Below are 20,347 nucleotides of genomic sequence, written 5' to 3' on the forward strand. Positions count from 1 at the left end.
CAATTTTTAAGACGATATATTTTCCCAGAAACTATCACGATAGTATTGTTGTATCAATGTTGTTTTAGTTTTCTAACAATATTCGAGCATAATAAGGACATCTTTTACCACAGCAATGAATTTTTAAATCTCAAGAATATTAACCATTGGAATTGAAATGTGGAAAAGAAATATTAAATTAAAATAAAACAGACTTCCAGGCTCTGTTAACAAAACATTGCAATGATAAGATAATCATTATGTTTTATATATTTATTATTAAAATAACATATAAACAGCTGGAATGGCTGCTTGGGAAATTATTCTTTTTTTCAGCAATTCGTACTGCCTGTCAAACATTTGCAGCATTACTTTAAACACAACACAAAAAAGCACAAGAACGCTTGTCATGCATGTCAACAATAATATATTGAGTTCTGAAAAAAGTATTGTGTCCATTTTTATGTATGGAACGATAAGTCGATATAGTAATTATGGTGACAGGCCTAGACATTTGGCTCTTCTGCCCTCTGCAGGTTCGTATCTCGGTGCGCTCGACACATTGCCACGCAGACGCTCTGAACCTGGAGGTGATCAGCAACAAGCCGCACCGCAGCGCAGAGCCACCGCAGCCCCGCTCGCAGGGCCGCAGCCAGCTGGTGCAGGAGGTGGTGCGCCTGGCGGAGGAGGCGTCCCAGCAGGCCCAGGAGAAGGCAGCCCGGCGCCCCAAACTCTCCAGAGAGGAGAGAGAGTTCAGCCAGAGCAAAACGCCCAACCTGTACTCCCTGCTGGAGGAGGTGAGGGAGCTGGCTCTGCTGGACCTGGAGTCGACCGCTCGGGTCTGTGCAACCACAGCGTAGAGCTGCTGCAACACAGACGCAGCCGGACTCACAACAGCCTGCCAGGTTTTAAATATTCTGAACGACTACTGATATTTCTTAAACAAATAATCTACATCACAACAGACACAAGCAGAGGAGGCCTCCTCTTTCACAGATAAACAGTGTTACTTTTGACACAGACAGCATATTTGTAGTTATTTATTATCTGCATACTTTTTATCATTTGAGAGCCAAGTGTTTGATTATGTGAAGTGTAAATTAGTTTTTTTGATATTAAATAAAAAGAGAAATGTCCTGATGTGATGTGAAATGCCCTTCAACTGGTCCAGATTAGAACCATTGATTTTCCTCATAATGATGTAAATAGAAAAGATCAGTTGGTTAACAGTGTTTATGGTGTCCCCTAAATGTGTAAAGTTACTGATGAGGAATTAGTGTAAACACTGAGACTTTAAATGATATGAAACACTAACATTTTAACAAAATTGATGACACTTTAATATGTTTAACACTACTTTAAACCCTGCACTAGATATAATTTAAAGGGGACCTACTTAGACAATATATAGTGCATAATTTAAAGTGCATGGTGCAGGTGCATGCATGGTGCGTCCAATAAAGTGCAAAGGGTTTGCATTCATTCTCAATTATTTTTAGGTGGGTTTCTGGTATAACATCAATTAAACCAGAGTTTCATCTTTTATTCCCTTCAAAAACCAGGTGCACCTGGAGCACTGCCACTTAAATGGCAGTTTTGGCAAATCAGAGAAGTGAGCAGTTTGCTCCAGACACCATCTTGCGTCCTATCCTGCATCTGAGCAAATACACTGATAACCTGTTTAACTGAGGAGGAGGAGGAGTGCTGCTGCACCTTCCTGTGTGTGAAACAAGCTGAACATAAGTGCATTGTGAACCGGTCTATGAAGATGCATCTCAGTATCTGAATAATTTGCCCTTTAACCCATTTAGGCCTAAAACGGCTGAAAAAAATGCCTGTAAAACCTATGGCTGATTTTAAAATAACCCCCTAAAACCTGAAGTTTTTCTGGAAATTCCACAGAAGTGTCAACGTCTACTAAATAATGGATTTTTCAGCCTCTGTAGCAGATAGAAATGAAATTCAAAAAGTATTTGAGAGCTTATAGCTGTTATATCTGAGCTCCCTCCGCTATAGTCGTCTTCTGCCAGTTCCGGAAAAGTCCCATGTTGCATTGCGACATGGGACTTGTGGGACACATGTATTCTGATGTATTTCATTGGCCAAAAATAGGTGGAAAAAAATACAAATACTACAAAACGACGTATCCGCTTTCCCGGCTTTAATGGTAGAATAACGCAACAGCGCCCCTGTTTTTTTTTTTTTTTTAACTTAAATTTTATTTCAATTTTTGCAGCATATACAAACATATATATACAAATTCACATTTAGTCTGCTGTTTTTCATTTGTGATCTGCTTAATACAGCATTAAAGCATATACATCAAGTCAAATATGTATAAATGACATAGTTAAACCAAAGTAACACAAACAAACAATAAGTAATTAAATAATAAACCGTGTTAATGGAAATAAATCAAATTAAATTAAGTGAAATAAAGTAAAATAAAATAAAGGTAACATGAGATTATTGCATTAGTATGGTCATGGCAGGTCTCCATCTGTAAACAAATATATCTTTTTGAAGCCTCAAGCAGTAAGTTATTTGTTCCATGTGATAAATTTCCCAGACCTTCTCAATCCACATATTGTATGTTGGAGGGTCGGGTTTTAACCATTTAACAGTGATACATTCAAGAGCTGAAATCAGTAATATTTGTAAAAGATATTTTTTCCCCCTTCCAGTTATGTAATTTGGTATGAGTCCAAACATTACCATCTTGGGATCTTTATTAAAACTTTTCTGGAATACATTTCCAAGTGCATCAAAAACCTCATCCCAGAATTTTTTCAGTTTAGGGCATTTCCAAAATATATGAATATAGTTACCAGTGTATGTACCACAACTTCTCCAGCATTTATCTGAGTGTGTGAGCCCCATTTTAAATATGATAGCTGGAGTCCTAAAGAATCTGATTATAATCTTCCACCTGAATTCCTGCCATGTGTTCGAGCTAGTTACTTTGTGTGCTTCAGTACATATTTCCTCCCATCCATCTTGCTGTATACCTATGTTCATTTCGTTTTCCCATTTTTCTTTAATCTGAAGAGTTTCATTGGAATTCATATCTAAAAATATTTTGTAAAAATGGCCAATAAGTTTCTTATTATCTTTACCAATTTATAATTTTTTCAAGAATTCTTCAATTGGGGTGGGCTCTAGGATTTTAATCCATTCTTTATGCTTTGTTACGAAGTCCCTTAGTTGTAAATACCTAAAAAAGTCTGTTTTGGGGAGTGTAAATTCCAATCTCAACTGTTCAAATGATTTGAAACACCCATCTTTATGAAGTTGGTGTAGATTTGTGAGTCCGTGCTCAGACCACTTTCTAAATCCTGAGTCCATCTGAGAGGGGACAAAACCATTTATAAAACCAATGTTGGTTAATGCTGAAATTGCTTTAGGCAGTCCATAAGTTAGTTTTATTTTCCTCCAAATCTTCAATGTGGTCCTAGTCCACTCGCTCATTTGAGTCTCACCAAGCGTAATATCTGAGAAAGGCAAAGTCTGTAAGGGTCGCTGGCATGTGCTTTTCTCAATGTCTAGCCACCTTGTACACATGGAGTCTTGCAGCCATGCTATTAGGGGTCTCAACTGCGCAGCCCAGAAATACAGCCTGAAGTTCGGGAGTTTGAGACCCCCATGTGATTTGGATAGCTGAAGTATTTTTAGTCTAACCCTAGGGCGCTTTGATTGCCATATAAATTTTGAAATCAGCTTGTCTAGTTTATCAAATGTAGATTTAGGAATGTCCACAGGCAACATCTGAAATGGATAGAGTAGTTTAGGTAGAACATTCATTCGTATGCACTCGATGCGGCCTGTCATGGATAAGGGAAGCGATGACCATCTGTCCAAATCTTTACTAATGTTCTGTATTATGGTTCTGTAATTCACATCAAATACGTTTTCCAACAGTGGGGGGATTTTGATGCCAAGGTATTTAATTCCATCTTTGGGCCATTTAAACCCACTCCTGACCTTGACAGTTTGAGAAATTGTGTTATCTATATCCATGGCCATTGTTTTGTCGATATTAACTTTATATCCTGAAAAATGACCAAATGCGGAGATAGTGTCCTTTAGACGTGGGATTGTTATTGTAGGTTCAACTAAATACAGGAGCACGTCATCTGCATATAAAGAAAGCTTATGTTGTTCCCCATTTATTGTCAGTCCCTTTATGTTATTATCATCCCTTATAAGCTGTGCTAATGGTTCAATACTTAAATCAAACAATAGAGGTGAAAGAGAGCATCCCTGTCTACATCCTCGCTCCAGGATGAATCTGTCTGATAAAAACCCGTTCACTTTAACAGCAGCTTGTGGATTGGAGTATAAAATTTGTATCTACTTGATGAATTTAGGGCCGAATTGGAATCGTTTCAATGTTTGAAAAAGGTATTGCCAAGATACTCTGTCGAACGCTTTCTGGGCATCCAGTGATAATAGCATTGCTTCCTTCCCTTTAGTCTCTGGATGGTAGGGTCCTTTCCTTCTTTATGTATTACAACTATTGTCGCTTCCCTCCAAGAGGGGGGGCCATAGTTCCAGATTGGAATGCATAGTGGTAAGCTTTTAGCAGCAAGGGTGTCACTATCATTTTAAATGTTTTGTAAAATTCATTGATATATCCGTCTGGTCCAGGGCTTTTACCATTTTTTAATGTAGAGATGGCCTGTAATATTTCCGATTCTTTGATAGGTTCATCTATCTCCTTTGCTACCGGCTCTGACAGCTGTTTTAGATTAATATCTTTCAAAAATTGTGCCAGTTCTTTATCATCAGTGCAGGTGTCTGTATTTGTGTATAAGGATTTATAAAATTCAGCAAACGACCCTGCAATTTCATCCGGTTTTGTGACTGTTAAATTACTAGACTTTAATTTGTGTACTATATTAGAGAATTGTTGTTTTTTAAGTCTTAAAGCCAATAGTCTACTTGCTCTGTTGCCGTTTTCGTAATATTTCTGCTTAGTGAACCTTAAATTACCTTCAGTCTTTTCCGTAGTCAGACTATTTAGATCTCTGCGTGCTTGTTTGAGTTCCTTGAGCAAACTGGGGGTTAGTGTTCTTTTGTGTTGTCGTTCCAATTGTATTATTTTATGTTCCAGTTCACGCTGTTTTGATATCCTGTCTTTTTTTTTTGCACTTGCAAATGAGATGATGCGCCCTCTAATGTATGCCTTAGCACAGTCCCATATGGTGAGGGGGGATATTTCAGGAGAGATGTTCATAACAAGATAGTCCTTTATCTCATTTATTATGAAAGTAGTAAATTCCCTGTCATTTAAAAGTGATGCATTTAGTCTCCACTGTTTGGTCGTTAATCTACGTCCTGTGATGTACGTCCTGTATGTCCCATGATATTGCAAAAGGTGCATGATCTGATATTGTTATTGGCAAAATCTTGACGTCCTCTACCCTATGTAGCTCTGCTTTCGGGGTGAAAAAAAGATCAATTCTTGAATAGGACAAATGTCTGTGGGAGTAAAAAGTAAAATCTCTACCTTTAGGGAATTTAGTTCTCCAAACGTCCACTGCGCCCCCGGTTTTAATGGTAGAAATGTGGTAATGCTTTCCCGCCTTAAATGGGTTAAATAGCAGGAAAATACTTCATCTTTGATTATAGACCAAATACTCAGACCCTTTAAAGCCTCTGTATATCTGACACAACTGGACAGATTCAGCTTGCAAGGAAATGTTTATTGTTATTATATGTCATTTAAAAAAACGATCTTTCAATGAAAAAACAATTGAGAAACAGCTTTTTTTTACTTTCAGACAAGACAACAGGTTGTAATGTTACTGCGGCGATCTCTGAAGCTGCACTGACAACATTACTACATGAATAGTAACAAGGCACTCTTAACTCTCTTAACTGCACGCAGGCATGTTTCTGACATTAAGTTTCATATGGCAATTTACATACAACACTTATTAAAGGTTCAGGAATAAGTGCCTCATTTCTACATATATTTTAGATGGAAACTGAATTTGCAGACTACAACAAACACAATTTTTGAACCTGTTGGATTCATTTCCAGAAAGAAAACTGGCTGTACACTTATCTACTCCTAACCTGAGGGTGTGCTGCTCTTGAGCATTAATCTGTATCCTCACACTCATTGCTGGGCTGATGGGCCTGGCTGACAGTTTCTTCTCCCTCTTTCTCACACTGAGGAGATTCAGCAGGGGGCTCAGAGTCTGTGTGTGGAAGCTGGCTGGGTTTTTGTGTGCTGCTGCTGGCCGGCTCCAGGTCTAAACCCTCCATCTCCTCATCGGGGTCTTGTTGAGAGTTGTTGAGGACATTTGCAGACGAGTCAGCTGTGGGTTGGTCTGCTGATGTGGACGAGGCAACAGGCTGTGAGTCTGAAGGATCTGGAGGATAGGGGGAGGAGTTAAACACAGACACGTCAGGAATAAGAAGCTAAATGTTCAGTTTTAGTTTCCAGTCGGTCTTATTAGCATTCAACAATTGATTATTTATTTTCAAGCATCTTTTTGGTGTCTGGCTGAGGTTTACCTGCATCATTTATAGGAGACAACTTTATTTACTTATTTATATTAACTGTCTAAAAAGTCTGATACAGATTTCTTGTTGGGAAATCAGGACGTTATTTTTCCGTCACTGGCCTGAAGAGGAGACTCTCACCTAGGGCTGGGCGATACGGCAAAAGAAACAATCACAACATATTTCTTCATATCGTCCGATCTCAACTATTATCACAATTTTTCTTAAACTGACAGTTTTAAAGCAGCTGTACCAAAAAACTAAAGAAACTAGAGATTTGTTCAATATTTTATTAACATACGAAGTAAATAAAACAAATGAAATAAGATGAACATAGAAAAATATAAAAACTGTGTGTGAATTGCCGTGCTGTGAGTTCTTTCTCATAGAGAACACTCACATGTTTTCTCTCCATACAGCAGCAGATAGATTGTAATTTCCTTTGCTCTTTCCCAATATTCACCTGTTCCTCCTGGTTTATTGCTCCAAGTCATGGCTGACATCTATCTGCTGCACTTAGCTTCGCATTTTGCTCCACATTCTGTCTTTCTGTTTACTTCTCCAGCAACTTACAAACAGGAGTGGATAGAGATGTTCCGATACCGATTTTTTCCTCCCGATACCGATTCCGATACTTGTGCTGTGGGTATCAGCCGATACCGAGTACCGATCCAATACCAGTATGTTATAAAAAAAAATATCATCCTACACCTGCATGAGTCATGACTGTGATATGATTATCACTGTGGTAAGGCCTGGCTCAGGTTAAACCCTTTGTAAAACATGAATAAATACTGCAGATTCAAGCCATTTATTTTTACATTTACAGTATACAAAACAGTAGTGCAACAGCAACTTAAATAAATAAATCTGGGGGTCTGGGGGCATACTCCCCTGGAGAACATTTTTGCCCTAAAAGCCTAAATTTGGTGCCTCTCGCACATTCTAATGCCACTATTCCACCTTAATAATCTTATTTTGACAGTCTTCTTGTAAATGCTGTGGTGGACTCTGCTAACACATCCATGTGCTCTTATTTTGAAAGCTACATGTGTTTGCTTTTATTTTGAAGGCGGGTCTAACACTCGAAGTCAGAACTTGAAAGTCGTAACTTGGAGCTCGGAACAACGTCAAATTCTGACAGTCGTGTAGACCTTGAACGCACCATTAGCCGCCTGACTTTCTATGTGCGCTGCAATGTAAATAGTCTAACTAACGGAACATTAACCCTCTGTTTTACCGACAATGTTTGTCGCTGAAAGTGGGGGGCAAATCGGGATCACTTTGAATCTGGGGGGGGGACGTTTCCTCCCCGTCCCTAATGCCATCTACGCGCATGCTGGTGGGAGATTCCAGTGAGAAATATTGCCACACCGCCAACATGATAGTGCTACTTAGCTTAGCTCAGAGCCTCGCGTAAACCTACTCTGACACAGGTGTGTGTCTGTGTTACGTAATCAATTCCTCCTCGTCCCTCTAAAACAGCAGGCTGCAGGGCGTCCCGGTGGCTCACACTGGTAGAACGTTACCATTAAGGCCGAGTCCTTGCTGCGGCGGAGCCGGGTTCGAATCCGGCCTGTGCTCCCTTTGCCGCATGTCTTCCCCTCTGTCACCCCCTTTCTATCTGTCACTTTCAATAAAAGCATGAAAAATACCAAAAAAATAATCTTAAAAAAAAAAAAAAAAAAGCTGCAGGTTGCAGCACAGCGCCACTGTTTTAAGACCCCATTTAATAAATTAGGTGGTATCGGATCGGTGCCTGGATTCCAGTACTCACGGCTTCCGATGTCAGCATTTTCGGCAGTATCGGAGCAATTTCCGATACTGGTATCGGAATCCGAACAACTCTAGTAGTGGAGCAGGAAAAGGTCAACTCTGATTGGCTGTTGTCAGGCAGATTTCCGACATGTTTGATCGAGTAAATTGCTCATAGCTGATCGCCGTAATTGACCTGAAATGTATTTAGCCCAGGCCTTCTCTCACCTGTTGTCTGCTGCTGGCGGGCGAGCCTCCTCTCCAGGGCTCGCTGTCTGTTCAGCTCCATGCGTCTACGCTGCTCCTCGGTCAGGGAGGGGGAAACTACAGAGGGAGCAGGTGGAGAAACTGCAGAGGTAGTAGGCGGGGAAGCTGCGAAGGGAGTAGGAGGTGCAGCTGGAGCCGGGGTGGAGTGGACTGCTGCTTGCAGGTAATCAAAACTTGTTCTATTGAACGGATCTGGATCCTCAAAGACATGAGATTCAGGAGCTGCTTCTTCTTCACCTGAACCAAGACACACAACAGTGGATTAACCCTCTGGAGTCTCCAAAAGCACCAAAGCATGACTTCTTCATCACATCCACACTAGAAAACAAAGCAGCGTGGGGCCCTACTGTAAATTTACATCTAAAGTTCTGGCTGTAAACTCCATGAGGCCAGTTTCAGTTTGATGATGATATACCAAGTAAAACTGGAGACAAGGTCAAATATATTTAGTATAAAATGATAGAACTGGATGGAACCCTCTTATATGTTATATTTGCAACCTTTGTTCACATTTGCAACATTTAATTTTTTTATTGAGCATGACAGTGTTTTGAAAGTAAAAAAAAGATTCAAAATCACATTTTATGTTGGACTAAAGGATTAAAAAAAGACACAAAATGACCAAAAAAGACACAAAATGACCAAAAAAGACACAAAATGAGAAGACAGAATGACCAAAAAAAAACCCCACAGAAGGCACAAAATGACAAAAAAGACACAAAATGACCAAAGAAAGACACAAAATAACTAAAAAAGACACAACGACAGACACAAAATGACCAAAAAAGACACGATGAGTTAAGATTGAAAATTTAAACTTTGCTCACACTCATACAATTCTTGTCTAAGGCCCGTCTCAGAAAGGAAAACAAATAATAGTTGAAAGATGTATTTTTAGTCTCAGATGTTACTAATGTGGGGGAGATTTGAGGTTTCACTTAGCAGTTCTCTACAGTTGGTGGGAATAACTATTATTATAATTGACTGTTCTTTTGCTCATGTGGTTTAAACAAAACAAATTAATGACTGCACAGGATAGAATCAAATGTTACCATCCCAAATGTTTGTTTGGTTGGTGCAGCAGGTGACACACCACCTTAATGTTTTCATGTTGGTCCAGGCCAATGTGCTGTAAATAGTTCAAGTTTCAGCTCAATTCTGAATGCATCATGTATCACGGTCTGTGTGTTTTTATCTCTTACCGCCCATAAAGTCTTCGTGTGTCAGTGGCATGTCCAGTCGTATCCGTTTGAGACAGGTCTGCCGCAGGAAATGAGGAAAATCATTAATATCAACGGTTTAACATAGATGCATTTCAATGAAAAGTTCAGCAGTAACAGCTTGATCCCACCTGCACTTCCTTCTTGCTGCCGAGCTTCTCCACTTTGTCAATAAAATCTTCAAACTGCAGTTTTGGGTACAGCCTGTGGGCCCAGTTCTCCATCTTCTGCATCAGCAGCCGCAGGTCCTCAGCCTGGTTCAACGAAACACACACAAACACCGTGAAACACTGACCAAATGTGCATGTTTTAATTAATTAATTCAAATAAAAGTAGAAACTGATCTGTCTGTCTGTTAAGCTATCTGTTGTCAGCTCTCACCTCGTGTCCTTTGCCTTTGAAACGGACATTATCAAACAGTGTTCGCAGAGCTGGAAGTCCTCTGTCTGACGCCAGCCTGAAGAAAAAAGTGGCAGATGTCAAAATACTAAATCAATTCATTCATTGTTTACATAAAAAATATTGATTAGGGCAGGTTTAAGGTTCAATGGCATAAAAAGGTACTAAAAATAAGCTCAAACAGGATATTCTTTGTTATTAATGCTGAGTTAAACTACTAAATCTGTAGCTGTGTTTTACTGCAACAGTTATATTATTCACCAACTGTCACAATATGTAATCAAGAAAAACTTTAAAAACCTTCTACTGGAGCTAAAATTAAATATTAAAGCCTGTAACAAGCAATAATATACTTTCATCAACTTTTAGGCAGGATATACATTTACCTTTTTTTTTTCAAATTAATTTTTTGCTGTTAATCATATTTTAATTTAAAAACACACTTTACCAGGTTCCTGTCAAGTCTGTTTTCCAAGGATTTCCCTGTATTTAATTACTTTTCACTTATTTTATTTTCTTAAAACTGCTGTCAGTCTTAATTTTCTGATGTCTATTTGTTTTTTTAACTCCTAATTTTAATTTAATTAATATATTATTTCAGACCATTATTCAATATTTATAATATATAAATATGTTTATATTATATAATATATATTATTATCTCTCCATCTTTCCATGTATGGATGAATTAACCATCTGTACATTTACCTAATTAAATAAAAGCTCTGGTGTCTGAATTACCTCTGAGAGTCCAGCTTGGGTTGTGGCCTCCTAACTCCTTTCCTTTTAGCAGCGGGGACGTCAGCCAGCTTGGACACATCGCCGTCTCCGTCATCTGCATCAACCGCAGCACAAGACAACAGGACAGGTGGTCAATGTCACTTTTTTTGGCGGTCACATGACATAAAACTCTCAGTGGGGAGGATTAACAGCTGTAGGTGTTTGTTGTCACTACCTTTCAATTAACTTACCATAATATTATACATAATGTCCAATATCTAGGTATAACCTGTGAATATCCGCGAGTGATGCAGCTTCTCACCATTTGCAAAAGGGTCTCCGTCTTCTTGTCCTGCCTGACCCGGGGAGTGAGGCGGTGGGAGTGGAGGGAAAGATTCATCCTCCAGGTCGTTGTAGTTGGTAATTTCCATGTTGTGTGTCTTCTGCAGAAAAGGTAAAGACTGGAACTGTCAGCTTTAAAAGCAGTCATGGCATTAAGTTTACATTTATTAATCTGACTGATATTTTGCTGATTAAAGAACTAGTTTTGTTTTTCTAGATGCATATCATTTACTGTAATACAAGTAAGAAAATCGCAACTCTAATATGATTTATTTTCACTTAAGGTTCAGCGTCATTATGTCTGAGAAGCACTAGCCATTTATTAAAATTTAGAATTAAGATAGCATGGATTGAAACACATATGATGATAAAAATTAATTTAATGAATATGGAATGGGTTGAAAGTAACTAAGTTCAATTATTAAAAAACAACACTTATTTATAAATACAAGGGTCTTTACATCCAGAGTTTTTTATGAGCTTTTTCACTATTAATCCACTACTCTTGAGAAGTAAATATTGTTCTATTTACTTCATTACATTATTTCTGTATATCTTTGAAGTATCTGTAGTTACTCCAAGGATTAGTATTTTACATGAAAAGACTCACTGTATGTTAATTAAATATTTTATTCTGTGTCTAAACTCTTTACATTACTCTTGTACCTGCACCTTTTAAAGATACTTACTGCATTTCGTTCTCCTGGTACAAGTACTTTGTGCAATGACAAGTTAAATCTATTGTAATCTTAAATAACTTGACTTTTTTACAAAAATTATACATTATTACATATTTACCCATTTAATTGTGTAAAACTGTTAACAGCAGCTCCACCTTAACCAACAACACAACACTAAAAAGGCTACTTAAATATTGCATTCTATTTAACATTTTACATCATGGTAAACTAATAGACTTAGACTGCACTTTATTGATCCCTTTGGGATGACTCCCTCAAGGAAATTGAAGTTCCAGTAGCATACAAATACAAATGCAATTAAAATAAACAATCGACAGTAAATAAAACAATACACTATTAAAGTAAATAAGTGAAACAAGATCAGATAAATATATGTAGAGAGCTGTATGGTGGATGGATATAGATAAATAAATATAGATAAATGTATGGCATTGTGTTTTGTACGGTGGATAAAATGACCAAATAAGATATAGACTTAAATTAGCAGTTAAATAAAATATCGCATGGTTCTTGCCAAAGAAAAGGAAAAAGACGAGAAGATGATTATATACATTTAGCAGCCATTCCATGTTTCTGTGTTGAAGCTAATGACAATGCTGTGATTTTTCTCTCCATGTTTATATCGTCACATTGTTAAAATAATTGTCATTTTTTGTGATTTTACCCCTTTAAGATAATGGCCTATGTCAAGTGTGTGACTTTAGTGGATTTTTTTAGCCTAAGTCAAAATAAAATGTGACTTAGGCAATTTTTTGAACATGCCTTTATGACTTAAGCAAGATATGGTAACACTTTATTTTGAAGGTGTCTACATCAGAGTCACACAAGCCTGTCAGAAACATGACATGGGATGTGTCATGAACATTAATGACACTTTGAAGTAACATTAATGCTCATGATACTTGTCATGTCATGTTTCTGACAGGCTTGTGTGACTCTTATGTAGACACCTTCAAAATAAAGTATCACCATATCTTGCTTAAGTCACAAACATTGCCTGTCATTTATTTCTCTTGAGTTACATAATTTAGACACAGTGTTATTACTGTGCCAATAGCCATCCTTTGATACATCCTATTTGAGTGAAATTATCAATAAATGTCATATGTTACACTTTTGGTGAAGTGTTTTGTGTTTCCTGCAAAACTTAAAAATGAGTTACATAGGCGATTATTTTAACAGTGTGACGATATAGGATGAAGTTGTAATATCGGCCCCCGATATCAGTGATCTCTTTCCGTTAGCTCATATCCGGTATCGGCCATGAAAAGCAGATATCGGTCGACTGCAGCTTCAGCTGAAGGCGGTAAACTCAACCATGGTGGCCGAAAACACAAAGTAAAGACTACCAGTTCTCCGTGTCTCACCACCGCACAGAAACACCAGGAGAACATTAACAGCCCGGTGAAAAGCACACCACGGTCTCTGTCTGGACTTTGGCCAAACTTAGTTTATTCTGAGTGACGTTTTTAGCTGTAGAAAAGCGTAAAAACAGCGCAGCTAAGAGCTGCTCAGATACTTTGGGGCAAGCTGGCTTACATATAAGGTAGTTAACGGCTGTCAGCGACAATGTGACACATAACGACTTAAAGTAAATCACAACTCATCGCAATAACAATAACTCATAAAACACGACACTCTAGTTCAAGCGAAATACCAATATAATGTTGTCTTACCCGTGAGGAGCAGTCCGGAGAGCGAAGCGACACACTGTCAAACTAGCGATATCAACTTCCGCTATGAAGCTCTCATTTTTCAAAATAAAGTCAAACGGAAGTAGCATAAACTAATGCAATAAGATGTCAATAACTATTTTTAGCCCAATTTACATTCATAAAAAATACATTTCTTGAGGACATTATTATCTTATATTACATAAACAAGCATATATATATATATATATATATATATATATATTCAAATGTCATATTTAAACATTTTTAAAAAACTACTGACCATAAACTATTATTATTATTTTTTTATTATAAATGTACAGTACAGGCCAAAAGTTTGGACACACCTTCTCATTCAATGCGTTTCCTTTATTTTCATGACTATTGACATTATAAATTCATCAAAACTATTAATGAACACATGTGGAATTATGTACTTAACAAAAAAGTGTGAAATAACTGAACACATGTCTTATATTCTAGTAAGCAAAGGGTGGCTACTTTGAGGAATCTAAAACACAAGACATGTTTTCAGTTATTTCACACTTTTTTTGTTAAGTACATAATTCCATATGTGTTCGTTCATAGTTTTGATGCCTTCAGTGAGAATCTACAATGTAAATAGTCATGAAAATAAAGAAAAACACATTGAATGAGAAGGTGTTTCCAAACTTTTGGCCTGTACTGTATGTGTTTATTATTTATTTTAAACATTTGGTATATTGTAAGTACACAATTCAAACCAAATAGAAAAATATTTGACATAGGTCTCATCATTTGTAGAAAGTTTAATGTAAAGAAAGTTATTCCTTTAAATAATTTTGTAGGTGGATAAAATTAGCAAAAATATTTTGTACAGCTAAATTCATATCAAAAATTTGCACAAAAAATACAAACTACAGATATCATTGGTGGGCAAGTCAAAAATGACTAAGTCATTTGGGTCATTGGACCAACCCAAGAATTTAAAAAAAATCTGTCTGTGGTCCTGCAGAAAACCACATGTGTAACATTTCTCTGTATTTTTTGAGTGTGTTTCAGACATCAAAAAATGTAATATATATTTGCTTTTTTTTTTTTTTTATCACTGTGTGTACTCAACACCTCGCTTTTTGAGTACTTCCAGTTCTTTCTAGGCTTTTATTTTGAAAGAGAAAACACTGTGCAGGAAAAGGTGTCTGTGATTTATCTGGACAAATAGAAAATAATCTGCACCATTTGAGTCTTAAAAATTGATTTAATTGAAGTTTGTGATCCACAGAGAGTACAACACTTTATCTCCACCACTCTCATTTTTAAATTTATAAACTTTGTTGACAGTAAACCACCTCCTCTCTGCAGTTAGCTTGAAAAGCCTACAAAACTCAAAAACCACACAAGACCAGTTTGTTAAAAAGTGAAAAATAATCATATTAATTGTAATATAGCCAAGCTTGAATTCATTCTTCCAGAGCTGTGACAGGTACCGGCTATTTCTGACTCAATTAATGACAACCTGAAAAAGTGTTTTTTATTGGAAACAGAACAGCGGGACAGTTAAATCAACAGAATGCTCTGAACAGGATAAAGTTTTACAGCTTTGAAGTCACTCTCAGGTTTGTGTGTGTGTGTGTGTGTGTGTGTGTGTGTGTGTGTGCTCTCAGATGCGTCCACGCAGCAGGAACATGAGGAAGACTGCACTGAGGAGGATGCAGAGCGTGCACACGGTGGGAACCACAATCTCTGTCACCATCTCCATGTGGCCTATCAGCGGATCTGTAACACACAAATAGAAATATACGTAAACGTCTTCACTCAGTCACAGCTTCTAATCACCAGAAAAGCAATCTATCTTAATAATTATAGATTTATTTATATATTTGTTGTTAATTCCTTCTCAGGTTTGTCTTAGCCAGGGTGCTCTTTAGACCCAGAGATATGTATCATTAGGAAAAAAAGGAACTTTATTTCTTAAAGAGGCTGGACATATATTTGCTTGTGTTATAATTACAGAAAAAGTGTTTTTAAGCCTCTGGAGTCCATGAAAACACCTGCATATTACTTCCTCATGACGTGAAGACATAAAAATGAAGCAACATTGATTCTTGCCATCAGCTTCCCTCTAAAGTTCTGGCTTGAAACTCCATGCCAGATTTTTATTGATGATATTCAGCCAAGTAAAACTGGAGATATTGTCAAATATATTTAGTATAAAATATTGAATTAGATATTATCCTCATTTTACCTTTTATATGTTATATTTGCAACCTGTATTCATATTTGCATTATTTAAAATTCTGTGTTTTGAAACATAATTTTCAAGATCAGATTTTATGTTTCCTTAATTTCTTTTGGGTTCAACATTTTGATCAAGTAAGTCAAAGTTAAAAATGAATTATCAGGACATACAGGTTAGGTAACGCTGAAAAAACTGATACCAACATTAACACATTTTTTAACAGACATAATAGCCGAAGATTACACTTAACTACACTTGTTTGCCAAAAAAAATCGGTTATAAATGTCATTTCTCAGAGGAAAATAATCCAGAATTTATTGAAGGTTTCTTTTTTAAAATAGGATTGACAACTTTTATTTTAAAACCATATGTGACACTTTTCAAAAGTTGCCCTGATAATAACTGAAAATGATACATGGTTGCCCATAAAGTTGGAATAATTTTGTTTTCAGACACAATCGTCTGTTAATTGTGGTTACTTTTTCATTGTGATATGTATTTAAGAGATTGGTTAATAAAGTTTAAATAAGATATACACTTTATCTGTCAAGAATAAATCACATTGTCACAATCACTTCATGCAAAGAGGTAAAACTTTTTTTTTTACTTTGTGAGCAACCATGTATGAGTAATAATAAAAAATTGATATTATTTTCCACTTTCACTTTGTTTAACAATTAAAATGCCAGTTTGTTGCATAATGCTATGATCAATATGAACAAATTTAATTATTTTCTTTGTACTCAATGCTTGGGGGATTATATTTGGGATATGTCAATGATTAGCAAAAACACTAATTTTATGTCATGAAAAACTGCAGAGCTCCATAATACAGCATGAATCATCTTAGAAAGTGACATTTAAATGTTGCTGTTGGTTGAAGTGGAGCTAATCTGAGATATTTTATTTATTGCTGTGAAGTTTATTCTAGAAATGTGTCATATTTTCAAAACTTATTATATGTTTTGAGTTTAACCTGCAAACAACGACAGCTGTTAGTTAAATGTGGTGGAGTAAACCATACAGTATTTACCCCTGAAATGAAGAGTAAATATAAAAAAATAGCATTGCATTAAAAAAAAAATCATGTTGATCTCATTTAAAAAACATCTTTTGTACCTAAACTTCATCATGCACTGGCCAAGCCTTTTGCATTCCTGCATGTTCCTGATCTCCCTGGGATTTTCTTCTAGCTGGAGGGGCAAAACAAAGAAAAACCCTGTTAGATAGCAGAATAATAAGCTTTAGACAGAATTTTCCTTTGTTTGGCCCCCGCCGAGCTTCATCACAGCCTGTAGTGGTTCATTGTACTGACCTGCAGCCAGGAGCTGGTTACTGGAGGAGCAAGTCTCTACAGCTTTCCTCTTCCAGCTCTCCACCTGGAAACATCAGACAAACTCTTAACAGTGAAACAACATGTTCTGCTTCAGTCATATTCAGTGTGTTACTGGAGATTACCTCTCTCTGATTGGGGAAGCCGTTGGAGCTGATGATGCGTTTGTAGAACTGGACCGAGGCCTTCGGGTAGCGCGGCTTGTTTTTGTTCCTGAAGTCCACGTAGTAGAGTCCGAACCTCTCGGAGTATCCTTCATCCCACTCAAAGTTGTCCAGGAGAGACCAGGCTGTGTAACCCTTCACGTTCACCCCGTCCTTAAGCGCTGTTAGATAGACATAAATGTGACATGTTTAGTTTGATCTCAGGGACGTGGAGGCTTTATTAGCTGCGTCAATATCACTATAAAGTGCCTTTGGTGTCCTCATCAGAACTGCCCAGTCATCAAGAAAATGGAGCAAAATAATGAAACTCTGAGGTCTTATTATAAATGGCCAAACATTTACACACATATCAGTACAATGAAAAGTCTCCTAAAATGTGTTTCCTTCATTTATACTGTTTTTCATTGGAAGTACGTGATTTTGGCATGTCCCACACACTGCTCCGCCTACTACAGTGTGTAATTAGTGGTTAAATGATACTAATTCAGAAAAACAATTACATGTTTATATTTTCCGCAACAAGTTATTTGATAAAATGAGTAATTTTGATATATATTTTATTTTCATAATCATTTCAAACATGTTTCATGTGTCCCTGAAATTGCAGTCCACCCTGTCATTATGGGGTAACTGCCCCTTTAAGAAACCCTCTGACGCTCTCAGGGACACTTTTCCCGCCAATTTGTCTTTTTTTTTTTATAATGGAGAATGAAACAGTGGCTAGTTGCAAAATAAGTATTTACGCTTATATTTAGTCATTTCCATCACAATATGTTTGTAGCTGAATGTTGTCAAGCTTAACATGTCCACCCTGTCATAGTGAAATATCAGGTAATATAAAAAGCTTTCTGAAATCTGAAATATATTTTTTAAACAGTGAACTTGCTAACTGAGTCACATTACTAACTGAAGGTCCATTCATTTTAAATGAAATACTAAAATTAGCCCAATATGTTCCTCTTCCTATATTTTGCTGTTTGCATGTACATTGTCTGCCTATAGTTACTTTATAAAAAAAACTGTGGGAGCTTGACCAACATGCATTTCTAACAGCTTAACCTCTACTTAATACAATAAATATGAAATTAAATGGAAAATCTGAACTTTTTTTTGGAAATGGGGAAGTCTCAAAGGCACCTTATGTTGATATTGACTCAGCTATTGACAGTAAAATCTTTCCTTTCTTGACGTTATCTTTGTGCTGTTTCACCTTTGAGCATTTCATTGATGTAATCTTTGAAGTATTGCATCCTCCAGTCATCACAGAGGTCAGTGCACAGCATTTTCTCCGACACTCCGTTTTCTGTCACGTAGATCATCGGGTTTCCGTACTGAGTCTGTGGGAGAGACGAATATTACATTCAGGATGAAATATGTCCTTATACAATATATTTCATGTTTTGGAACCCATGTCTTTGTTGCAAGAGCCCATACTATACACATATGGGTGATTCTCATGAAAATGGTACAGCTCATAGCAAAAAAATTCAAGAGCATTGACTACATATTTTTTGACCCTTCATAACATATACAATCTAAAGTCACTGTTTAATATGAATTTATAATCTATTTTTAAAAATGTAAGGTATTTTCTGACATTTTAGAGACACTGTGAGCAAAATTCATTACCGTAACATATTTTTAAATTTAAAAAAAACAACGAAAGGTTGGGGGTTTTTTTTGTTTTTTTTGTTTGGCAAGCACTTAAATATGCTCAAGGTTCGCAGGTATCACCAAAATGTATTTTATTAAAATATACACATATTTTAATGCAAACGATTCTATCATAACTGTAACATTTAACCATTTTTTCTCATCAATTATCATTCAGATTTTGTTCTTTATACATTGTTAAAAACCATTATGTTTGATTATATTCCGTTAAATTATACATTTTAAAAACAAATGTATATTTATTTTTATAAAGTTTATTAAATATTTATTGTATATAAGTGTGAGGAAACTGTGACATTTTTATCTGAATGCATTACAGTAAAATATAGAAAATATTATTTTAACACAAAACAATGAATTGTGCCTCATTATGGCTATATTGTTCATTCATATAAAAGTGAAATATATTTCGTTTAATAAAGTTTGTCCTTATAATCTTAACAGACATAGCTTAGACTGGCTTCATGAGAATCAGCCACTTGCTGGTTTGACTTGACTCAAGATTTGCATCTCCATTACTGCAGGGAGACCAGCTTAAAGGTACGTCTTTTGTAATGACTGAGGTCGATGGGTCTTGGGTCGATGACAATTAAAAGTAGCGCCTTGCAATAGTTATTGGGGGCCATTTACCTATCACCGTGGATCTTCAGGCTGTTATCGTGATTTTGCTCTGCTTTTATTGAGATTCAGTTGAAACTGATGAAGCGTTGCATATTTTCCCCCTGAAGAACAACCGGCTTAAAGGTGGTTGGGCACACTTTGACTTAACTCCAGAAACAGTCCACCACAGGTGTGACTCAGTACAAAAAAAGCATGGTTTGACTTGGCATGGTCAAAAGTGCCACTGAAGCACTAGAAGCATCAGAGTTGAGTTGTTTCCAAAAATATTAAACTATTCCTTCAGGTAAAATTAGAGTACTTTAAAGCCATCCATACATTTCAAGATCTTTTCAGCCTTGTTTAATTTGGCTCTGAAGTATTTGCATCATTTCAACGTATCCTCAGCAGCAGTTTGTGTGATTCCTTATGAAATCGTAATCGTTCCTTCTAATTTTGTGTAACGGTTGCAGTTTAAATCTCGGAGAAAATATGAAAAGTTATACTTGGTTATGTTTAGAAAAATATAATAGTTTGGGTTAAAACAGGGGTGCGCGTGCTGCTGCTAGGGGGTGTGCGAGATGAAAAATGTAATGGTGGTCTGTAACTACATAATTAAATTTTTTCCCCACACAATAAAGAATAAACATTTCCTTTGTAAAATGTAAAATCAAAAACTGTAATATTAATTAATAAATAAATGCAGGCTATTCAAAATGCACTTCATCTTAAAATGAAGCATAGAAGAAGTTCTCTTCTTCCATTTTTCCAACCTGTGTTATGATGACGGGT

At 36.6% G+C, this 20,347-nt stretch overlaps 3 protein-coding genes across 4 annotated transcripts in view; 1 reads left to right on the plus strand and 2 right to left on the minus strand.

Annotated features, from left to right (window-relative positions):
- dis3l (DIS3 like exosome 3'-5' exoribonuclease) overlaps positions 1 to 1,119 on the plus strand; it is a 31,659-nt gene extending 30,540 nt beyond the window's left edge. For both annotated transcript variants that reach the window (XM_059345526.1, XM_059345517.1), the window contains one exon: positions 516 to 1,119. In XM_059345526.1, coding sequence (XP_059201509.1) covers positions 516 to 839 — 324 coding nt within the window. In that variant the 3' untranslated portion in view covers positions 840 to 1,119. The remainder of the gene's footprint in view (positions 1 to 515) is intronic.
- A 4,564-nt stretch (positions 1,120 to 5,683) lies between these two features.
- Positions 5,684 to 13,651, minus strand: tipin (timeless interacting protein). Its single transcript, XM_059355125.1, has 8 exons — positions 13,573 to 13,651; positions 11,176 to 11,296; positions 10,875 to 10,968; positions 10,116 to 10,191; positions 9,866 to 9,988; positions 9,717 to 9,774; positions 8,476 to 8,751; positions 5,684 to 6,359 (listed from the first exon to the last, which is right to left on the minus strand). The coding sequence occupies exons 2-8, from the start codon at positions 11,282 to 11,284 to the stop codon at positions 6,085 to 6,087; spliced, it is 1,011 nt and encodes a 336-aa protein (XP_059211108.1). The 5' UTR covers positions 11,285 to 11,296; positions 13,573 to 13,651; the 3' UTR covers positions 5,684 to 6,084.
- A 1,145-nt stretch (positions 13,652 to 14,796) lies between these two features.
- Positions 14,797 to 20,347, minus strand: part of lctla (lactase-like a) — a 12,281-nt gene continuing 6,730 nt past the window's right edge. Inside the window, exons 11-14 of the mRNA XM_059355239.1 lie at positions 18,495 to 18,621; positions 17,246 to 17,445; positions 17,103 to 17,166; positions 14,797 to 15,324 (exon numbers count right to left, since the gene is read on the minus strand). Coding sequence (XP_059211222.1) covers positions 15,209 to 15,324; positions 17,103 to 17,166; positions 17,246 to 17,445; positions 18,495 to 18,621 — 507 coding nt within the window. The 3' untranslated portion in view covers positions 14,797 to 15,208. The remainder of the gene's footprint in view (positions 15,325 to 17,102; positions 17,167 to 17,245; positions 17,446 to 18,494; positions 18,622 to 20,347) is intronic.

The sequence above is a fragment of the Centropristis striata genome, chromosome 2, assembly GCF_030273125.1.
Source record: "Centropristis striata isolate RG_2023a ecotype Rhode Island chromosome 2, C.striata_1.0, whole genome shotgun sequence".
Classification (NCBI taxonomy): Eukaryota; Metazoa; Chordata; class Actinopteri; order Perciformes; family Serranidae; genus Centropristis; species Centropristis striata.